Here is a 17,612-nt window from a genome sequence, read left to right on the forward strand (position 1 = left end):
AGCAAGCCACCTGGAAACTAACCCTGGTCCCAGGATTAGGGCGAGATTCAGGAAGCAGAATAATCCACATGGTAGAATGCCCCCCTCTCTTCCCTCTCCCGCTATGAAGCACAGTTGCCTCCCTCTTGGTGTTCTGCTGGGGCTGTGACCCCTTATCCACACTGGCTGATCCTGGTGCAGGACGAGGAGAAGCCTTGCACTGGACACCGCCTGCTGCTCTGGGGATGACAGCAGGAGGTCATCCTGAGTGCCAAGGAGAAATGGGCTGGGGGGCAGAGACAGGAGCAAGGAGGAGGGGTCTGCCAGCAGGCTAGGCTTACCTGCCGGAAACCATTCCTTGTGAACTGCAAGATTTTCAAGGCATAGTTGGACCTCTGGCCTTTGCTGTTGAATTCAATGTGGCCGGTGAGACCTTCCAATTCTACCTGTCCAAGAGAGAGTGAGTTACAGCACCAAATAGGCCCAGCCTTCCATGTGGCGCGGAGCAAGCATTCCACCACACTAGTGAAGGATGCACAAGAGAGGGGGAGCCGTCAAGACCCATTCTCCTGCCCACCTCTTGGCCACAGGATCTTGAGACTATGAAAATGATGTCTCTGGAACCAGTTCAGACTTGGCCGGGGCTGGAGGAGGAAAGGATGCCCCACACCCAGTGACCTCATAGCTGCCGCATAAACCAATTCGGTACTGAGATGCTAGTTTGAGCTCAGATCCCCCAGAGCTCCTCCTCCACGCCCTTGGCTGTGAATATCATCTATCCTCCTTGGGCAGCTGCTCGCCCATCTCTAAGCTGCAGGAAGTCAGGATGACCTGACTCTAGCTGCAAAGTCCCAGCCGCTCTGCACCAGGTTTTTCTGATGGGAGATGGCTTTTTCCTGGGCTAGAATCCATGTCCATCCCACCAGTGGTGGCTTAGCTGGGAGAACTCTGGGGGAACTTAGCATCAGGCCAGAAGTGCTGAGCCTGTGACTCCCTGAGGGGCCAACATCCATGGCAGCATTATCCATCCCCACGCGTGCAGAGCTTTGCAGGGACTAGGTCTGAGCCAACAGGGTTCCAGTTCCAAGCCTAGAATCCAGGAACTGCCCAACAGTCTAAGGCTCAAGAGCCACTGCCTTGCAAACTTGCCATGGGTTCTCAGTGGTTTTTAGGGATTAAGGAGCAACTGGGACTGATGGCCCCTGAATGGGATCACCACAGATCATTGTTTTACCCATGGCTGTGATATACTGGGAGGCCTGGAGGTGGGGGGCCTTGAACAGTGTCCCCCCCCGACTCTGTCCATTGCAGGCTGGGCGTGGCCCGCAGGGTTCCCACCACCCCTCACCATGCGCAGGTAGTTCATGAGGCTGGTGCCGTGCTGCCAGATCTGGGCCGAGCCGCAAGACAGGGGCTTCACACCGATCTCCTGGCTGCGGTTTAGCTCCTGCACCGCGGTCACCACGGCATAGACAGCGTCAAACAGCAGGGCCGAGGACAGCTGAGGCAGAGAGACAAAGTGGTGGGTATAAAGGAGGAAAAGGAAGAGGAGGAAGAAAGGAGGAGGAAGAAAAAGCAAAACAAAGAAGTGAGGGTGTGTCTCGGATGCCCTGGGTCCACCTCTCCCTGGAGACTTGCAGACACAGCTAGCCACGCCATTTCTCGCATCCTCCCACCAGGCCCCAAGCTCGCTCCTGCCACATGGTTGCCGCTTCCCACGTCGTCTGGGATGCGGTTGTCTTGGCTGATGCTCCCTCATTAGCAAATGATCCAGATGCCGAGAGATCGGCATGTGCTTATCTGCAGTATTCTCCGGCATTTGGCCTTCAAGATTCTTTAGGTGCTTCTAAGTAATTACAACTCCAACAAGGGATGCTGGGGGTGAGGAGGAGGAAGAGGATGGAAGGACCACCCTCAAAGTTCCTGTCTTCTCTCCATCTGTATCTTGTCTTCAGAGAGGTGACCCAGGTGATGTATCCCCAGTGTGCTCTGGGCTTTATGAGTCCTTTCTGCAGTCCAGCTTGGGCTGCCTTGAGCTCCTGAAACCTCCTAAGCCCCGAACATCTCCTTTTCCCAGCTTAGTCTCCAAGGGTCCTCTGTCTATCACCAGACAATTCTCTCCCAGGCTCCTGGCAATCAGCCCAGGTCTCTCACTGGGATCCTCCAGTAGCTTCTCTGAAACCTTGTGTTCCATCCACACTCCTCCAGCTAATTCCTCCCACCCCATCCCCCATCACCAATTTCACCTCCAAAGGTGTGAGAGCCTGTTATCTAACTTCCGGCTCATCAGCTTTTCCATCCCACTGCAGGTCTCCATCCCGAAGCATCTTTTGGGTCTCCCAATTGCTTTCTCCCTCTACTATTATTTACTAATTTAGCTCTGGAAAGCATTTGGCACTGCAGTTGGGGAAAGTCCTGGTACCTAACCAGCGCTCCATCCATGTTTCTGCTCCTGGGTCTGCAAAGCCCACTATCCCTGCTCCTTCCATCTTCCATCCTGTTTCCCTTTCGGAGCCCTTGCTGTCTTTCTGTGGCTTCTGTTCCCCATCTGTGTGGGCATGCCTCTAGGTCCTGTCTCTGCTTCTCCTGTCCTTGTCTCTTCTAAATATTAAATCCCCCAAATGACTCAATTCTCATTTAAAATCCTCTCCTCTTTCTTGGCTCGAAATGTTCCTTGGCAAACACCCGTGATTCTCTAGTTTTTATATTTTCATTTGTTTCTTCATTGCTATCTTCTTTGAAGCTGTTTGTAAATTGTTTAGGGGAATGAAAGACTGTATAAATTAAGATGAATCAATCTGACTCAAGGAATAGCAGCTGAATTTCTCCCCCATCCATTGGAATAAAAATAAGAGTATCTTTTAACCACACCACTGTAACCCTTATATTCCCCAACACCCTCAGATCACTGGATTCCCAGAGTCCTCTTGGGTGTCCGTTTGTCTCTGAACTTCTGTCGCTTAAACTCTGATCCTCAGCACAATTTGAGGACAGGAACCATTAAAATTTCATGGAATAGTTCTTACAATCTGGGTTTTATTCAATGAAATAAACACTTAATTACAAACAGCTGTTTTAGCCCAAATTCTAATTACTTAATCTAGCCATCTGTAATTTTAATGATTTTCTACGATTTTTGTTCTTTGCTGCGTGATGAATGGGAGTGGCATATGTAATTAGCAGGGACGTGTCTTCGTTCAAGACTTGTCTTCTGCTCAGGCAGGAAGCATAGCAGGCATGGCCGGGTGGGGGCAGCACTGAGCGCTTTTTTTTTTTTTTTTTTTTTTGGTGGTCACCCTTCTGTACAGCCACTCCCTCTCTGTGCCCTTGGAACTGGGCCCCCATTCCAACAAGCTCCACCTGGAACATCATGGGTCCAACAGGGAAGAAGAGGAAGAGAGGGAGGCACACTCCAGTTGGGAGAAAAAGAAGAGAGAAGAAAATGCAAAGAAAATGCGGAGTGTGGGAGAGAAAACACAGAAAGGGCCAGAAGGGAAGGAGGTTATAGTGGCAGAGGAAAGTGGAAAGGGCAGACTGAGCGGGGAGGAGATGAGAAGGAAAAAGAGAACAGAGCTGATGGGGAGGAGAGGTTCGTGGAGGAAAGAGGGAGGAGGGGAGTGGTCCCTCCCCGATGGAGCATCTCTTTAAGAAGCTGAGTGGGGAGACAAACCAGGCTGTGTGTTCCTGGAAATGATTCTTCCTCATCTTCCAGCTCCTGGCAGATGAAGGAGCTAGGCTGTTTGTGCTGGGAATTTCCGCCCCCAAAGAGACAGGAAGAGGCACCGCTTTTCAAAAGGTAGGTGCTGAAGCGAGAAGCCTGGAGAAAGATGAGCTTCACATTCGTCAAGGGGAGGAGTTCCTATACCACCTTCCCTTCAGACACCGTGGCTGGAAGGTTCTGTAGGATAGAGTCCAGGCTGCACTGTGGCCCCGTCCTCTGGAGGTCCTCCGCAAAGCCCCCCAGCACTCCTGCACCTCAGTTTTCTCATTTGTTCAACAAGGGCAGCATGACTGCTATTGTCTGTTATTAGGATGCCATGAAGAGAAATAAGTCCAGGTGGGATTATTTCAAGCATCAGCGGTTCAGCATTCTATCTGTTCTCACTCCTTGACTCTGAGTCTGTGAGTGCGGCTTTCTTTGGCCAACAAGATGAAGTGGGAGTCACAGGTGCCCATCCTGGGAGCCTAGGACTCAGAGGTCTTGTGCATTTCCACTTGCTTTGCTGCCCTCCTGCCACCACCATGAGAGAACATGCCAGGCCAGCCTGCTGGGCTAGAAGCATGAGAGCTATGTGGAGCCCCAGCCTCGATCAGCCGACTCCTAGGCACTGAATGAGCTCAGCCAGATCAACAGAGCTGCCCTGCTGAGCCAGCTTAGATGAGTTGATCCCTGGTTGACCCTCAGATGCACGAGCTCCATAAATGTTCATTGTTGTAAGCTGGTAAGGTCTGGGTGCTGGCTGTTACAAAGCTGGTGTTGCAAAAGCTACCTGATATACGTACTAATGCTTCCTGAAATATCTGCCAGATAAAATGTTAAATAAGTTCATTCAGTGCACGTAGTGGAAGAAGTGGGAAAGTGTTAGTCATTCAATCGTGTCCTACTCTTTGCGACCCCCACAGACTGTAGCCCACCAGGCTTCTCTGTCTGTGGAATTCTCCAGGCAAGAATACTGTAGTGGGTAGTCATTCCCTTTTCCAGGGGATCTTCTCAACCCAGGGATTGAACCTGGGTCTCCTGCATTGCAGGCAGATTCTTTACCGTCTGAGTCCCCAGGGAATGGTTCTCGAAGTATCCAGCAGATGGAATGTTAAATAAATTAATTCAATGCATATCTGTACTCTTTACATTATGCAGTAAAATTGAGGATGGAATCATATCGCATTTTATCTTCACAATAATCCTCTAAGATGGTCAAACCTAATTCCGCAACATGACAGAAAAAGCATCTGAGGCCCAGGAGGGTTACACAGCTACCTAAGATCACACAGCAAGGGAACAGCAGAGCCAGGATTTGAATCCAGATCCTGTGCCTCCAAAGCCAGTGCTCTTGTCAGCACATCTGAGCACAGCCCAAGCCGGTCCCACAGCCCTGCGAGTGGCGCCGCCTGGCCGGGGTGTCGGGTGGGCGTGAGCCAGGTGCCCGGGGCCGCCCATCTGCCTGTCTGCGGTCAATGTGCACACAAATGGCCAGGTTGAAAACCTCAGAGGGACACTGGCAACGTGGCACCAGGACCTTTAATGTCACTAGGCCAGATGCCAAATGTGGACTGGTTTGGGTTGGAGAGGAGGTGGCAGGTTTTGCCTTTTCTTAGCTGAGTTGGTAAACAATCAGCTTGCAATGCAGGAGACCCCTGTTCGATTCCTGGGTCGGGAAGATCCACTGGAGAAGGAATAGGCTACCCACTCTAGTATTCTTGGGCTTCCCTTGTGGCTTAGCTGGTAAAGAATCTGCCTGCAATGCAGGAGACCTGGGCTTGATCCCTGGGTTGGGAAGATCCCCTGGAGAAGGGAATGGCAACCCACTCTAGTATTCTTGCCTGGAAAACCCCATGGACACAGGAGCCTGGTGGGCTACAGTCTATGGGGTCGCAAAGAGTCAGACACGATTAAATGACTTTCACTTTACTTTACTTCACTTCCTGATACTGTGCTATGAGCCTCTCAAGAGGCTGTGCTCCAGCCTCTGTGAGGTGTAATGAGCACCTCATTACAACACTGGAGTGGTGACTGCAAGACCCACAGACAAGACGGGGGCAACAGGGCTGCACTCCTCCCGGGATGGGTGAGCCTCCCCATGACCCTGTGCCTGGGGACTCGTCACTGCCCCTTAAGCAACTGGGGGTGAGGACTCCCTCCCTCCAGGTGTTTCGCCCCAGGAAATCCTTCCTTTGGCATCTTTCCTCTTTCAGGTCTAAAACACCCTGCTAGAATGCGCTGAGAACCTTCTAGCTCAAGTTCTCATGCCTCCTTCTCTCAGTTGGTTCCCTCATCAAAGCTCCTTGAGCTTTGCAAGAGTTCTGACCTTCGAAAAGTTATATGAGCATCACATGAACAGCCTCATAGGGCTTTGGGAGGCTTAAATCTAACCCGGCTAGGACAGATCTAGAAAGCCATGCAAGCCCACTTCCAGAGAACGTGCCTTGTAATAAAGGAACACGAGCAGACATCCTTGACAGGCCCCACAGAGTAAGGACATTGGACCTGGTAGAGAACAGCCAGGGAAATCTCTTCCTCCATCACACACACACAGGGAATGAAGTGTGGGGAGGAAAAGCGCAGGTAAAGGCACAAAGGAAGCCTCTCTGGATGAGCTGCACTGGGGGCAATGGTCCACGGCACAGGACCAGGAGTATCAGAATCTTATTTCACTTGCAAAAGGCTTGGTGTTTGCCCCTGAACAAGATCCCCACATCTCCTTCCCTCATCTCCATGTCTGGGCTTCAGTCTATCTGAGGGATGAAGGAACAGATCAGCTAAAGCCCTTCCAACGTAAGATTCTTGGATCCAAAACTCAGTGGGTCTTAGCAACAGCATCATCAGGAGTCTGGCCACAGACATCACTAAATGACAGTCTGGAGCCTCCACATGCTCCCTCTCTGCTGACTTCTCCCCCAAAGTGTCCCTTGTAAGCACTTTCCAGCCCTTGTATGATCTAGTGTTGAGCTGGGCCTGGAGAATGCTGGAGTCCAGGCTGGGCTGTTTTTGGGGGGAGGGGCTGGCTCACAGAGGGGGTGCTGGCAGCAAAGGGGCACCAGGGAGGGGCCTGGTGGGCACTTACTGCGGGCCCCGTGAAGGGCACGTGGTCACAGTTCTCCTGCCAGGACTGGTTGAGGCTCTGTGCAAACTCTTGGAAGAAAGCGTGGGACTGGTTGAAGATGGAAAAGCCCAGAATGTTGACTCGATCGTCCACGAGACTGTCCATCCGCTGGAGCGAGAACTCCTGAAAGATGCAGCAGGCAGGGCAGAGCAGGGTCAGGGAGGGCAGGGTGGGTGGGCTCTGCGGGCTCACAGCTGGGGAGTGCAGCCTAGCCAGATGGACACAAGGCCAGGTGCTCCGCTGGGCGTCAGGGTCCGGGGATGGCAGAGAGTTCTTTCTCAAATAGCTCACAGGGTAGGGGTGCAGGGGGGGAGAAAAGAGAAATGAGCAGAATGATCTCTACGAAGGGCATGTGTACAATGCTCTGGCTGGAGAAAGAAAACCACGAATGAGCTGGTGGAGGCCAGATGCTGTGTGCAGAAGGTGTGACCCGTGAGCTGTCCTGAAGGGTGCTCAGGCATTTTCTGGGTGGAAAATGTGAGTGGACCAAGGCTATTCCAGACGGAAGTCACCATGGACACAAAGACCTAGAGGTGAGAGAGTGTGTGGGCGCCTGCGGGATACTTTCACAGGAGCATTGCTCTTCAGAGCACGTCCACAGAACGCCTGCCGTCAGACTCACCTGGGTATCTTTTTTAAAAAAGTAATGATGCCTACATCCCACCTAACACCAACTGAATCCATTATCTCAGAAGCTGAGGCCCAGGACTCGGTATTTTTAGTAGGGTCCAAGGTCATATGCACATTAAAGTTTGAGAGTCACTGGGTCAGATCCAGGATACGCGAGGGTGAGGTGACCGTGAGAGATGGAGTGGGAGATGTCAGCAGGGGCCAGAGCACAGGGCTTGGTTCCTGGGTCAGGGAACTTGCACTTTATCCTAATAGTGATGGGACCTGAGGCTCAGCCAGCCGAGGAGTAAGAAGATCACGTTGTATTTCTAAGAATCTCCACCTAAACATCTTCAGGTAGGGCTGTGCCTTCATTTTATTATTATTTTTTATTCATTTCACAAATATTGAAGTGCTAATTATGCGCCAGACATGGGCACAGAGGATGTTCTAGACACGGAATATATATGAACAAGAAACACATTTCCTGACGTCCAGGAACTTGCAGGTTAGGGGATGAGACAGACTGTAAGCAAACAAATAAACACATATACTGTCAGATAGGGCTCCCAGTGGCTCAGCAGTAAAGAATTTGCCTACAATGCAGGAGCCACAGGGAGACACAGTTTCGATCTGTGGGTCAGAAAGATCCCCTGGAGAAGGGTATGGCAACCCACTTCAGTATTCTCGCCTGGAGAATTCCAAGAACAGAGGAGCCTGGTGGGCTACAGTCCATGAGGTCATAGAGTCGGACACAACTGAAGCGACTTAGCACCCAGGCACTGTTAGATATCTATGGGGGGTTAGGGTGGGCGTTGCTCCCCGAGATGAGGAAGTTAAGGAAACCCCATGAGGGGCAGTGGCATTTAGACACTCAAGGGGATTCTCCCAGGATGTGTGGGCCTCACCCAATCACGTGGCTGGAGCCATGGTTTCACTCAGCTAAGAGCTGCAGGCATGAGTCTCAAGGAGGTCAGTTAGTGTCACAGGGAGAAGCACCCCTATCTCAGGCAGGGCTGAGGTCAGAGCCCTGAACCCCCAAAGTCCCCCTGGTCCTATACAGGGACACCAGGCAAGAGAGTGTGGGCTATTCAGCTCACCAATCCCCGCTCCTGAAATAATGCCTTCACATGCAGGTCAGGTCATCCTTGTGCATTGAATTCACATTCATCACACATTTATTCCACATGCCTCGCACACAGCTCTGCACCCTCTGGGCACACGGTTGTTAGACCCCAGGACTAACCCATCAGCCACTCCGTTTGACATGACAGATGGCAGGTGAGCATCTTGCTTTGTAGCTGAGCAGAAACACAGCTCTTCTTCAGGCAGCCTCATTGTCTTAAGACTTAGTTCCTCCAGGCCCCTGTCACGTCCCTGGTAAACTCACTCACTCACATCCATGGCCACGGCCAAGCCCTCGGGCCATGGGCCTGCGCTCTGCCCGGAGTCCAGCCTCATTAGCTGCAGCTTGCAGACTGAAGTTACAAAGATGCCTTTGGAGCCACCAAAGGCTGACAGCATGGAGTGGGATGAGGATTAAGTGTCTTTTGGATCCTGCCACATCCCCGTCAGGGGAACCCAGACGTGTCAGAGAATGTATTGATTCATAAGCTGATATGTCTCCCGTCTCTAACAGGGCAGCTGCCCATGCGCTCTGGGCTATCAACAGACACAAGGGTGCAGATGGCTAATGAGGAGAGAGCATCTGGCAAGGACAGGGTGGAGGGGTGCAGGGCCAGGCTGCTGTCAGGCGACCGAGGGGCCTCCCCGGCTGTAGTTGGTGTGGGGGGAGCTGGAGATGTCCCCTCTCCCTCAGCTTCTGTGTCAATGTGGGCAGCTTGTCACCACCACCACCCGCTGCCCTATCCTCACATGCACAGCAGGGTGGAAGAAGGCCCATTTCAAGGAAGCCCTGATAGCTCAGTTGGTAAAGAATCCACCTGCAATGCAGGAGACCTTGGTTCGATTCCTGGGTCAGGAAGATCCCCTGGAGAAGGGATAGGCTACCCACTCCAGTATTCTTGGGCTTCCCTTGTGGCTCAGCTGGTATAGAATCCGCCTGCAATGTGGGAGACCAGGGTTTGATCCCTGGGTTGGGAAGATCCCCTGGAGAAGGGAAAGGCTACCCACTCCAGTATTCTGGCCTGGAGAATTCCATGGACTGTATAGTCCATGGGGTTGCAAAGAGTCGGACATAATTGAGCAACTTTCACTTTCACTTTGACACCTTGATGTCTAGACTCACAGCGGCAGTAGGGGGGACACATGGTAAGCGCTTTGGGTTCAAATCCAGGTGCTGCACTATACTGCCATGTGTGATCTGGGCTTCAGATCCTCATTTAAAGCGGCAACTACAATGACAGCAACCTCAGAGGTTGTTCAAGGAATAAGTAATAGGCACGCACCAGGCGTATCATCTCTGGCACGTAAGACATGTTCAACATGGGACAGCTACGAACATGCTACCACAAGATTGTGGGCAGCTTCTAGCTTCCTACTTCTTTAGTTCCACTCGTCTTGGAAACCTGAGTTCAGAGGGTATTTCCTTGAAACGCATGACCCGAGCTGAGTAAGAATGGATGAATTAATTACAGACACTTAGAGACAGCCCATCCCAAAGCCAGACAACCTCTCTTCCTGCCTTTTAATAACTACCTTCTCATCCTCCAATTATATCCTATTTTCAAAGGCCCCCTTAAGATAAAAAGATCCAGGAGCTTCCTTGATAATCCATCCTATTTATAACGACTCATGGGAGAGCTTGTGAAAGGACAAGAAAGGGGTGGAGTGTTCTTTTATTGTAATTTCCCAGGACACTTCAGGCTTCTATTCTCTAAGCATCTTCACTGTTAGGAAATGCTTCTTTCTGTCTAAACTTACACTCTTCTGCTGCTGCTGAAGCTTGGTATCTAAGTGAAAATGGGAAACAGCTGCCCACTGCCAGTTCGTACCCAAAGAAAATCTTCTAAGTTCTAGTATTTCCCAAAGTGTGTTTCTTAGGACACTAGCTTTTCTGGGAAGTGTTAACAGAATTTTCAAGAAAACAAGTTTCCATGTTCAAATAAGGGGAGCAAACCTGGCATGTTCTAACCACATGTTCAAGATTGACAACGCACACTAGCACATTAAAGGGTTAAAGAAGTCCCACCGTAAAGCAGCTTAGTTTTGTTTAACCTGGGACTTTCTAAACGCTAACCATGAAACACGTTCCCCACCAAAGCTATGGATGTCTTGCGGGAGTGTTCTATAGACTGTGCAGTGGGAAACGCTGTTTTAAACATGCGACATAGTCATGCACAGACGTGAGAGTTGGACCATCAAGCAGGCTGAGTGCTGAAGAACTGATGCTTTCAAACTGTGGTGCTGGAGAAGACTCTTGAGAGTCCCTTGGACAGCAAGGAGATCAAATCAGTCAATCCTAAAGGGAATTAACCCTGACTATTCATCGGAGAAGGAAATGGCAACCCACTCCAGTATTCTTGCCTGGAGAATTCCATGGACGGAGGAGCTTGGTGGGCTACAGTCCACGGGTCGCAAAGAGTCGGACACGACTGAGCGACTTCACTTTCACTTTCTTTCATTCATTGGAAGGACTGATGCTGAAGCTCCAGTTTTTTGGCCACCTGGTGCAAAGAGCTGACACACTGGAAAAGATCCTGATGCTGGGAAAGATTAAGGGGAGGAGGAGCAGCGGGTGACAGAGGATGAGATGGTAGGATGGCATCACTGATTCAATGGACATGAGTTTGAGCATTTGATAGTGAAGGACAGGAAAGCCTGGCATGCTACAGTCCATGGGGTTGCAAAGAGTTGAACATGACTTAGCAACAACTGAACAACAATTCTAAACGTATTTAGGGAAATATGAATCATAACCCCCAAATCAAGTCATAGGGAGGGTATCATTTGGCTGAGAGGGTATTATATATGATCAACCAGTTTCGGGATGAGAGGGGAGCATAGACCCTCTGGCTCCTGCTTTCCACCAAGAGCTCTAGCCAAGAATGCACCCTGGCCTCCTCCAGGTGTCCTGTGCTCTCCAGGTGTGTTCCCTGGCTGGCTGTGACCTTAACTGAAGTGACAAAGTGTTAGGAGCCCTGGGATAGATCAGGTTCTCATGGGAACCTTGGTTCTCTTATAAATGTGCTGGGGAGGGAAATCTTAAGGTCTCTGCTCCCAATGTGAGTAGATTCCACCACCGCCACGAGACCAGAGGAACCAGGGTGAAGAACAGAGCCCATGGCCACCTGGTAAGGCCGAGTGTGGCACAGAGGCCAAGACCAAGTCTTCAATTACTCCAAGAGCACGTGGTTTTGTGATAGCACTTGCGGCACCAATATATTTTCATGTCCATGGCCTCTTGCTCCCAAGGCCTGTGTGTTCCTAAGAGCAGGGCTGTACCTGACCCGTTCACTATTTATTTATTTTTGGCTGTGCTGAGTCTTCACCGCTGTTGGACTTTTCTCTAGTTGTGGCGAGTGGGAGCTACTCTCTAGCTGCAATGCGCAGGCTTCTCATTGCAGTGGCTTCTCTTGTTGCCGAGCACAGCCTCTAGGGTGCGTGGGCTTCAGTAGCTGTGGCATTCGGGCTTCGTAGTTACTGTTTGCAGGCTGGGGCTCAAGAATCTGGGCTCAGTAGTGGTGGCACACAGGCTTAGTTGCCCTGCAGCATGTGGCATCTTCCCCGACCAGGGATTGAACCCATGGCCCCTTCATTGGCAGGCAGATTCTTATCCACTGTGCCACCAGGGAAGTCCCCCATTAAAAAAAAAAATCTGGCTTCACCCAAGGGTTGCAGGATCTTAGTTCCCTGACCAAGGATCAAACCTGTGCCCCCTTCATTGGGAGTTCAGGGTCTTAACCACTGGACGGCCAGGGAGGTTCCCTGCCTCATTTCTGAAACCTCCACTGCACCCAGCATAGTGCTTAAAACCTGGAAGCTGTTTGGTGAATGTTGCTTGAGGCTGTGGATGGAAGATGCTTCAAAGTCCTGGGGTCCTCACTATGCCTGACTCTGCTCAGAAAGTATAAGAACATGAGCAGGATGGTGACCAGCCCTTGATTGTTCTCTGCAAGTTACATTATTATATTTTGAAAAGCAAATTCCTGACAGCTTGGTTTCTTATCACTGGGCTTTCTCATTTAAAAAGTTATAGATGTGCACACATCTGTGTATGTGTGAGCATATGGGATCGTGTGTGCACATGTATCCTTCTGTATACAGTGATTTGCAGGGGACTGAATAGCTGCAATTGAAGGTCAGGTCATGACCGTATGTGAATGCTGGAGAGTGTTACCTGAAATTGAAGGGTGTTTAGAACAGGCCTGGGAGGAAGGCTTCATGCATAAAGGATAGAGAGCCACATGGGCGCTGTGGATCAGCTGAATGGCCCCCTTTGTCCAGCAGCTGTGACACTTCCAATGTCCTGGTTTGCCCACGGCCTTCTACTCCAGTCAGTTGCAAGGACCACTCCATCCCCCTACAGCCTGCTCATCCACCAGGCCAGGAGCTAGGGCAAGCTGAGTGTGGGCAGCGGGATGGAGGGGTGAAGGACAAGGTCAGCCAACTAAGGTTAAAAGCACAAGGGTTTTTCATGATCTGGACTCTGCCTCTGTACTTGACTTTAAGGAGAAAAACAGGAAATCAAAACACAGGTCAGACCATGTCCTGGGGTCAAGTCCATCTCCTAACCCTTTACTGTCTGGGCCTGGAGGCAGGTGAAATGGGGAAGTGGGGGAAGGGCATTTCATACTCTGCCCAGAAGCCCTTTCTCCTTGGTTTCTTCTCGCAATTTCTGAGCCCCCAAGGGCCTGACCATTGCCAGGGCCACCTAAGCCAGACACTTCAAAGGCAGCCTTCAACCCATCTTCTTTCAATTCTATGTCTAGGCAATCCTTTCACATCTGTCTCCTAAATTTGTCCTGTATCTCTACCCCTTCCTTTCCAATCCCCAGGTCAGGCCTTCCTCATCTCTCCTTTGTCTATTAAGTAACCTACCCCTTGGATCTTGGGAGACTCAGCCACGACACAGCACAAGTCCCAGCTGCCGTTCACGCGGATGGCAACGTGCATGGCGCCCCCTGGAGTCGTGCCATGTGGCGATCCTATCAGGGGACAGCAGGATATAATAAAAAGAGGTTTTGAAATAAGATAGTCTGTGTTCGAATCCTGTTTTGCCACATACTGGTTAGGTGATCTTGGGCAGCTGAGTAGCCTCGCTGAATTTCGTTCTGCTCACCTATAAAATGCAGATCAGAGTATCCACTTTGCAGGGATAACCCATGGCTAGTGCGGTCCATCCTCCACGCTGTCCCTTCTTCCTTCTCCTGGCCCCCACACTCCACTTAGGTGTGGACAAAGTGAACTACCTGTCCTGGGGGTTTCTCCTCCCTTCTTCCCTCCCCTCCTCACCCTGCAAGAAGCTATCCTTAGCTACTTGTCAAATAAGAAAAGTTTTGCCAAGTCAGTCACCATACGGTGTTAATTGCTTGGTGTGGCTATTTGTGTGGAGACAGAAGGCTTGAGTTGCAGTTCCAGACCTTCCAACCGTAAATAATCCTAACAAAGCAATAATTATAATAATAATAACTGTGACGATTTATCGACCACCAGCTGTGTGCCTGGCATAACTAGGGACTGCATGTGCAGGATCTCAATCCATTCTTACAGCAGCCCTACCACAGGGGAGTTACCAGTGTCAATTTATAGCTGAAGAAGCAGAGACCCAGAGGAATGAGTGGTTTTCCAAGGTCACACAGCTGTAAACAGACCCGGGCCCAGTGGTTTATATATTTGTACCCCTTATGTATCCCTGTGAGCGGGGCATCGAGGGTCAAGGGTACTACGAGTTCATGCTGACTGTGCTATAAAAGAGCTGGCAAAATTGAATTAAAATTCGTTTCAGGATCTACAACTCGACTTTAAGAGCAATGACTTCTGGTCTAAGATTTGCAGCTACAAAATGAACACTGGTTGTCCAAGAGAGTAAAGAGATTATCCAACATCAGCTAAATCTCTGCCTGAGAAATATTTTAATTACAAAGTGTCCTGGGGATTGGTGTGGGCTCCAGACTGAGCAATTAAAACTGATCTTGAGAACATGCGAGAGCTGAGGTTTGCCCCATGCCATGTCTGTTCAGCACAAAGAATCTCAGGAAGGAATACGAGACAACACCAGGTTTCAGGTGGGGAGGAATTAGAAATAAATGCAGTATAATCGGATAACCAACAAGGACCTACTGTCTAGCACAGGGAACTCTGCTCAGTGTTATGTGGCAGCCTGGATGGGAGGAGAGTTTGGGGGAGAATGGATACATGTGTATGTATGGCTGGGTCCCTTCTCTATTCACCTGAAACTATCACAACTCTGTTAATTGGCTATAACCCAATACAAAATAAAAAGTTTTTTATAAAAGAAAGAAAAGCATTGTGACTGAAGACATGAATGGCTAACATGCATAGAGAAGTAGGCAGTTAAAATCAGCTTCATGAACTTGGCTGGCTTCAGCCAGGACTGGTTTAGGAGCCTTGGTCATCCCTGATCACCATCATCTGAGCCACCAAAGCTTTCCTGCTGGCCTGTGGGTGGTCTTGCTCATCTCTGTATCTCTAGCCCAGTGAAACTTAGTGAAACCAGAAGCTGGTTCTTTGGTTTCATTAAATGATGAGGACAATAACTGTGCTGGAGGGAGTGGGTATGGCTGTGGAGTCACAACATGTTAGATCATACACTGTCTGCTGGTATTTCGTCCTAGATTTTCTTCACTGGAGCTTCACTGGAGTCCCAAATTCCAAAAACCAATCTCTGCTTTTTAATTTTTCAATCTCTTTATTTTAGTCTCTTTTCATTAGACAGGACTCTGTTACAAAATAGGGAAAATCACACTTCACAGAGTTGGCTGTGAGACTTAAAAGAGATAACAGTGATTTATAGGAAAGCACTATATGGATCAGAAATATGAAAAGAACTCCTTGAAATTATTAGTATTGTTAGTATACAATACACTAGCTCAAGGAAGGCATCATTAACAGGAAATGAGGAAGACAGGGTGGGGAGGGAGCCTTCTGTCTTCCCTACAGATTAGTCATGGAGGAAGATCCCTCTGATCTTGCATGGAGGCCTGAGAATTCAACATCTCCCTTCCTGCCAGGGCCACAGGCAACTATTAAAAGTGCCACCCTGATGACACCTCTACAGCCTCTGCAGTCTCTTTGGATTCCACTGCCCAGACCCAGTTGGGCTTTAACTGTCCTTCTCTGCAGACCCTTTGCTCCAGAACTGGTTCATATTCACACAGTGGTGTTTTAAGCAGTCCCTCGTTCCTCTGTTGCTTTCACCCAAGACTCAGCCTCTGATCTCTGCTTCATTCTCAGGCCCGGCCCCTAACCTCCTGGGAGAGGAGACCAGCAACCTCTTATCACCCAAATCAGAAGTCATTTATTAAACATTACTTTGTCATTGAGGATCATAACATTAACTGCTTCTATTGGCACAACTCTACAAAACTTCTAAGGCACTTTCCTGCACCTCTTCCGGTCCTCACCAGCACACTTGGTGTGGAGAGAGTGGGTTTTAGTCACATACCCAGTTGATGGAAGGAGAAACTGAAGTGCCTAGGAGTTAGCTGTCTTGCTCAAAAGGCAGACTGGGATTAAGGTCCAGGTACTTGGCATTCAAGATCAGCACTTATAATTCCATCCCTCCCTCCTGGGGCCCAGCAGTAGGTTAAGTCAATAGTAGTAGTAATGTTAGTTCCTCAGTGGTGTCTGGCTCTTTGCGACCCCATGGACTGGAGCCCACCAGGCTCCTCTGTTCAAGGAATTCTCCAGGCAAGAATACTGGAGTGAGTTGCCATTCCCTTCTCCAGGGGATCTTCCTGACCCAGGGTCTCCCACACTGCAGGCAGATCCTTTACCATCTGAGCCACCAGTGAAGGATACAGCATAAACTCAAATACACAAGCCCTCCACTGAGGTCGTTCATGACTGACAACTTTCCCAGGAGTACTGAGAACACCAAAAGCTTCCAGTTTCTTAAGCCATTATTACGAAGCTGGAATAATGGAAGCTATCCTTGGCAATATCACTCCTAAACTTGTACTTGTTGTTCCACCCTAATCGAATCCCCTCGCTTGGTTTCCTAGTTGTGAATGTCACCATCCTCCACGCATCATTCAGGCTAGGATTTGGAGCTCATTCTCCACTTCTCCCCTTCTCACGCTCCCATCTCATCCATGCTTGTAGGCACTAGGTTATTGTCACTGGAAACGCTGTACCTCTTTAACATCTCTTGAATCTGTCCCCTGCTCTCCATCCCTACCACTTCTGCCTCAAATCAGATCTTCACAAGCTTGTTCTTGGACTTTGAATGAATTGGTTTCCCCTCCTCCAGTTTTGCCTTTCTCCAGCTTCCTCCTTCATGCTACTGCTCAAGAGCTCTTTCTCAACAATTCATTTGATCATAAATCCCTCCCCACCTCCCAACACTCCTTACTGCACTCAGGACAAAAACAAACCCCTTAGCTGGACATATGTGTCTTTTCACGCTATGATTCCTGTCTACCCCTCTGTTCATTCTTCACCTTGACTTCCTCCATCATCCAGGAACTGGCCGCTGTCCTCACAGGTATACTCATCATCACTTAAAGCTTTTTATCCCATCACTGCTCAGTCACTCATTCATTCATTCAGACTCTAGTCCACCAGGCTCCTCTGTCCATGGGATTCTCCAGGCAAGAATACTGGAGTGGGTTGCCATGCCCTCCTCCAGGGGAGCTTCCTGACCCAGGGATCAAACTCTCGTCTCTCCCATCTCCTGCATTGCAGGCAGATTCTTACCTCTAGTGCCATCTGGGAAGCTGTCATGAGTTTGTTCAAAGAAACTTCCCAAGAACTGGGTGCTATTGGAGACAATGTATTTACAGTAGCAGCATCTACCCGGGGGGGAAAGCATATAGAAAGAAGTCAAGGTTGTTGACTGAATGAATTTAGGAAGGGAGCACCTGTCAGGCTGTTTCTTATCTTACTGGATGGGCAGCTTGGTCCTTTAACTTTCAAGGCTCTTTCCTTATGAGCCTATTCATTTTCCCTTGGGACCCAAAGTATGGGGGAGGCCAGGACCCAAGCCTTTGTCTTTTAAGTGGCCTCTTAGGGTCTTCCCTCATTGTCCAGTGACTAACACTCTGCTCCCACTATAGGGAA

At 49.8% G+C, this 17,612-nt stretch overlaps 1 protein-coding gene across 2 annotated transcripts in view; it reads right to left on the reverse strand.

Annotated features, from left to right (window-relative positions):
- The window catches only part of GRIK4 (glutamate ionotropic receptor kainate type subunit 4), a 505,937-nt gene that overhangs the window by 117,799 nt on the left and 370,526 nt on the right, over positions 1-17,612 (reverse strand). For both annotated transcript variants that reach the window (XM_018059644.1, XM_018059645.1), the window contains exons 8-10: positions 6,762-6,923; positions 1,328-1,480; positions 321-425 (exon numbers count right to left, since the gene is read on the reverse strand). In XM_018059644.1, coding sequence (XP_017915133.1) covers positions 321-425; positions 1,328-1,480; positions 6,762-6,923 — 420 coding nt within the window. The remainder of the gene's footprint in view (positions 1-320; positions 426-1,327; positions 1,481-6,761; positions 6,924-17,612) is intronic.

The sequence above is a fragment of the Capra hircus genome, chromosome 15 (genome assembly GCF_001704415.2).
Source record: "Capra hircus breed San Clemente chromosome 15, ASM170441v1, whole genome shotgun sequence".
Classification (NCBI taxonomy): domain Eukaryota; kingdom Metazoa; phylum Chordata; class Mammalia; order Artiodactyla; family Bovidae; genus Capra; species Capra hircus.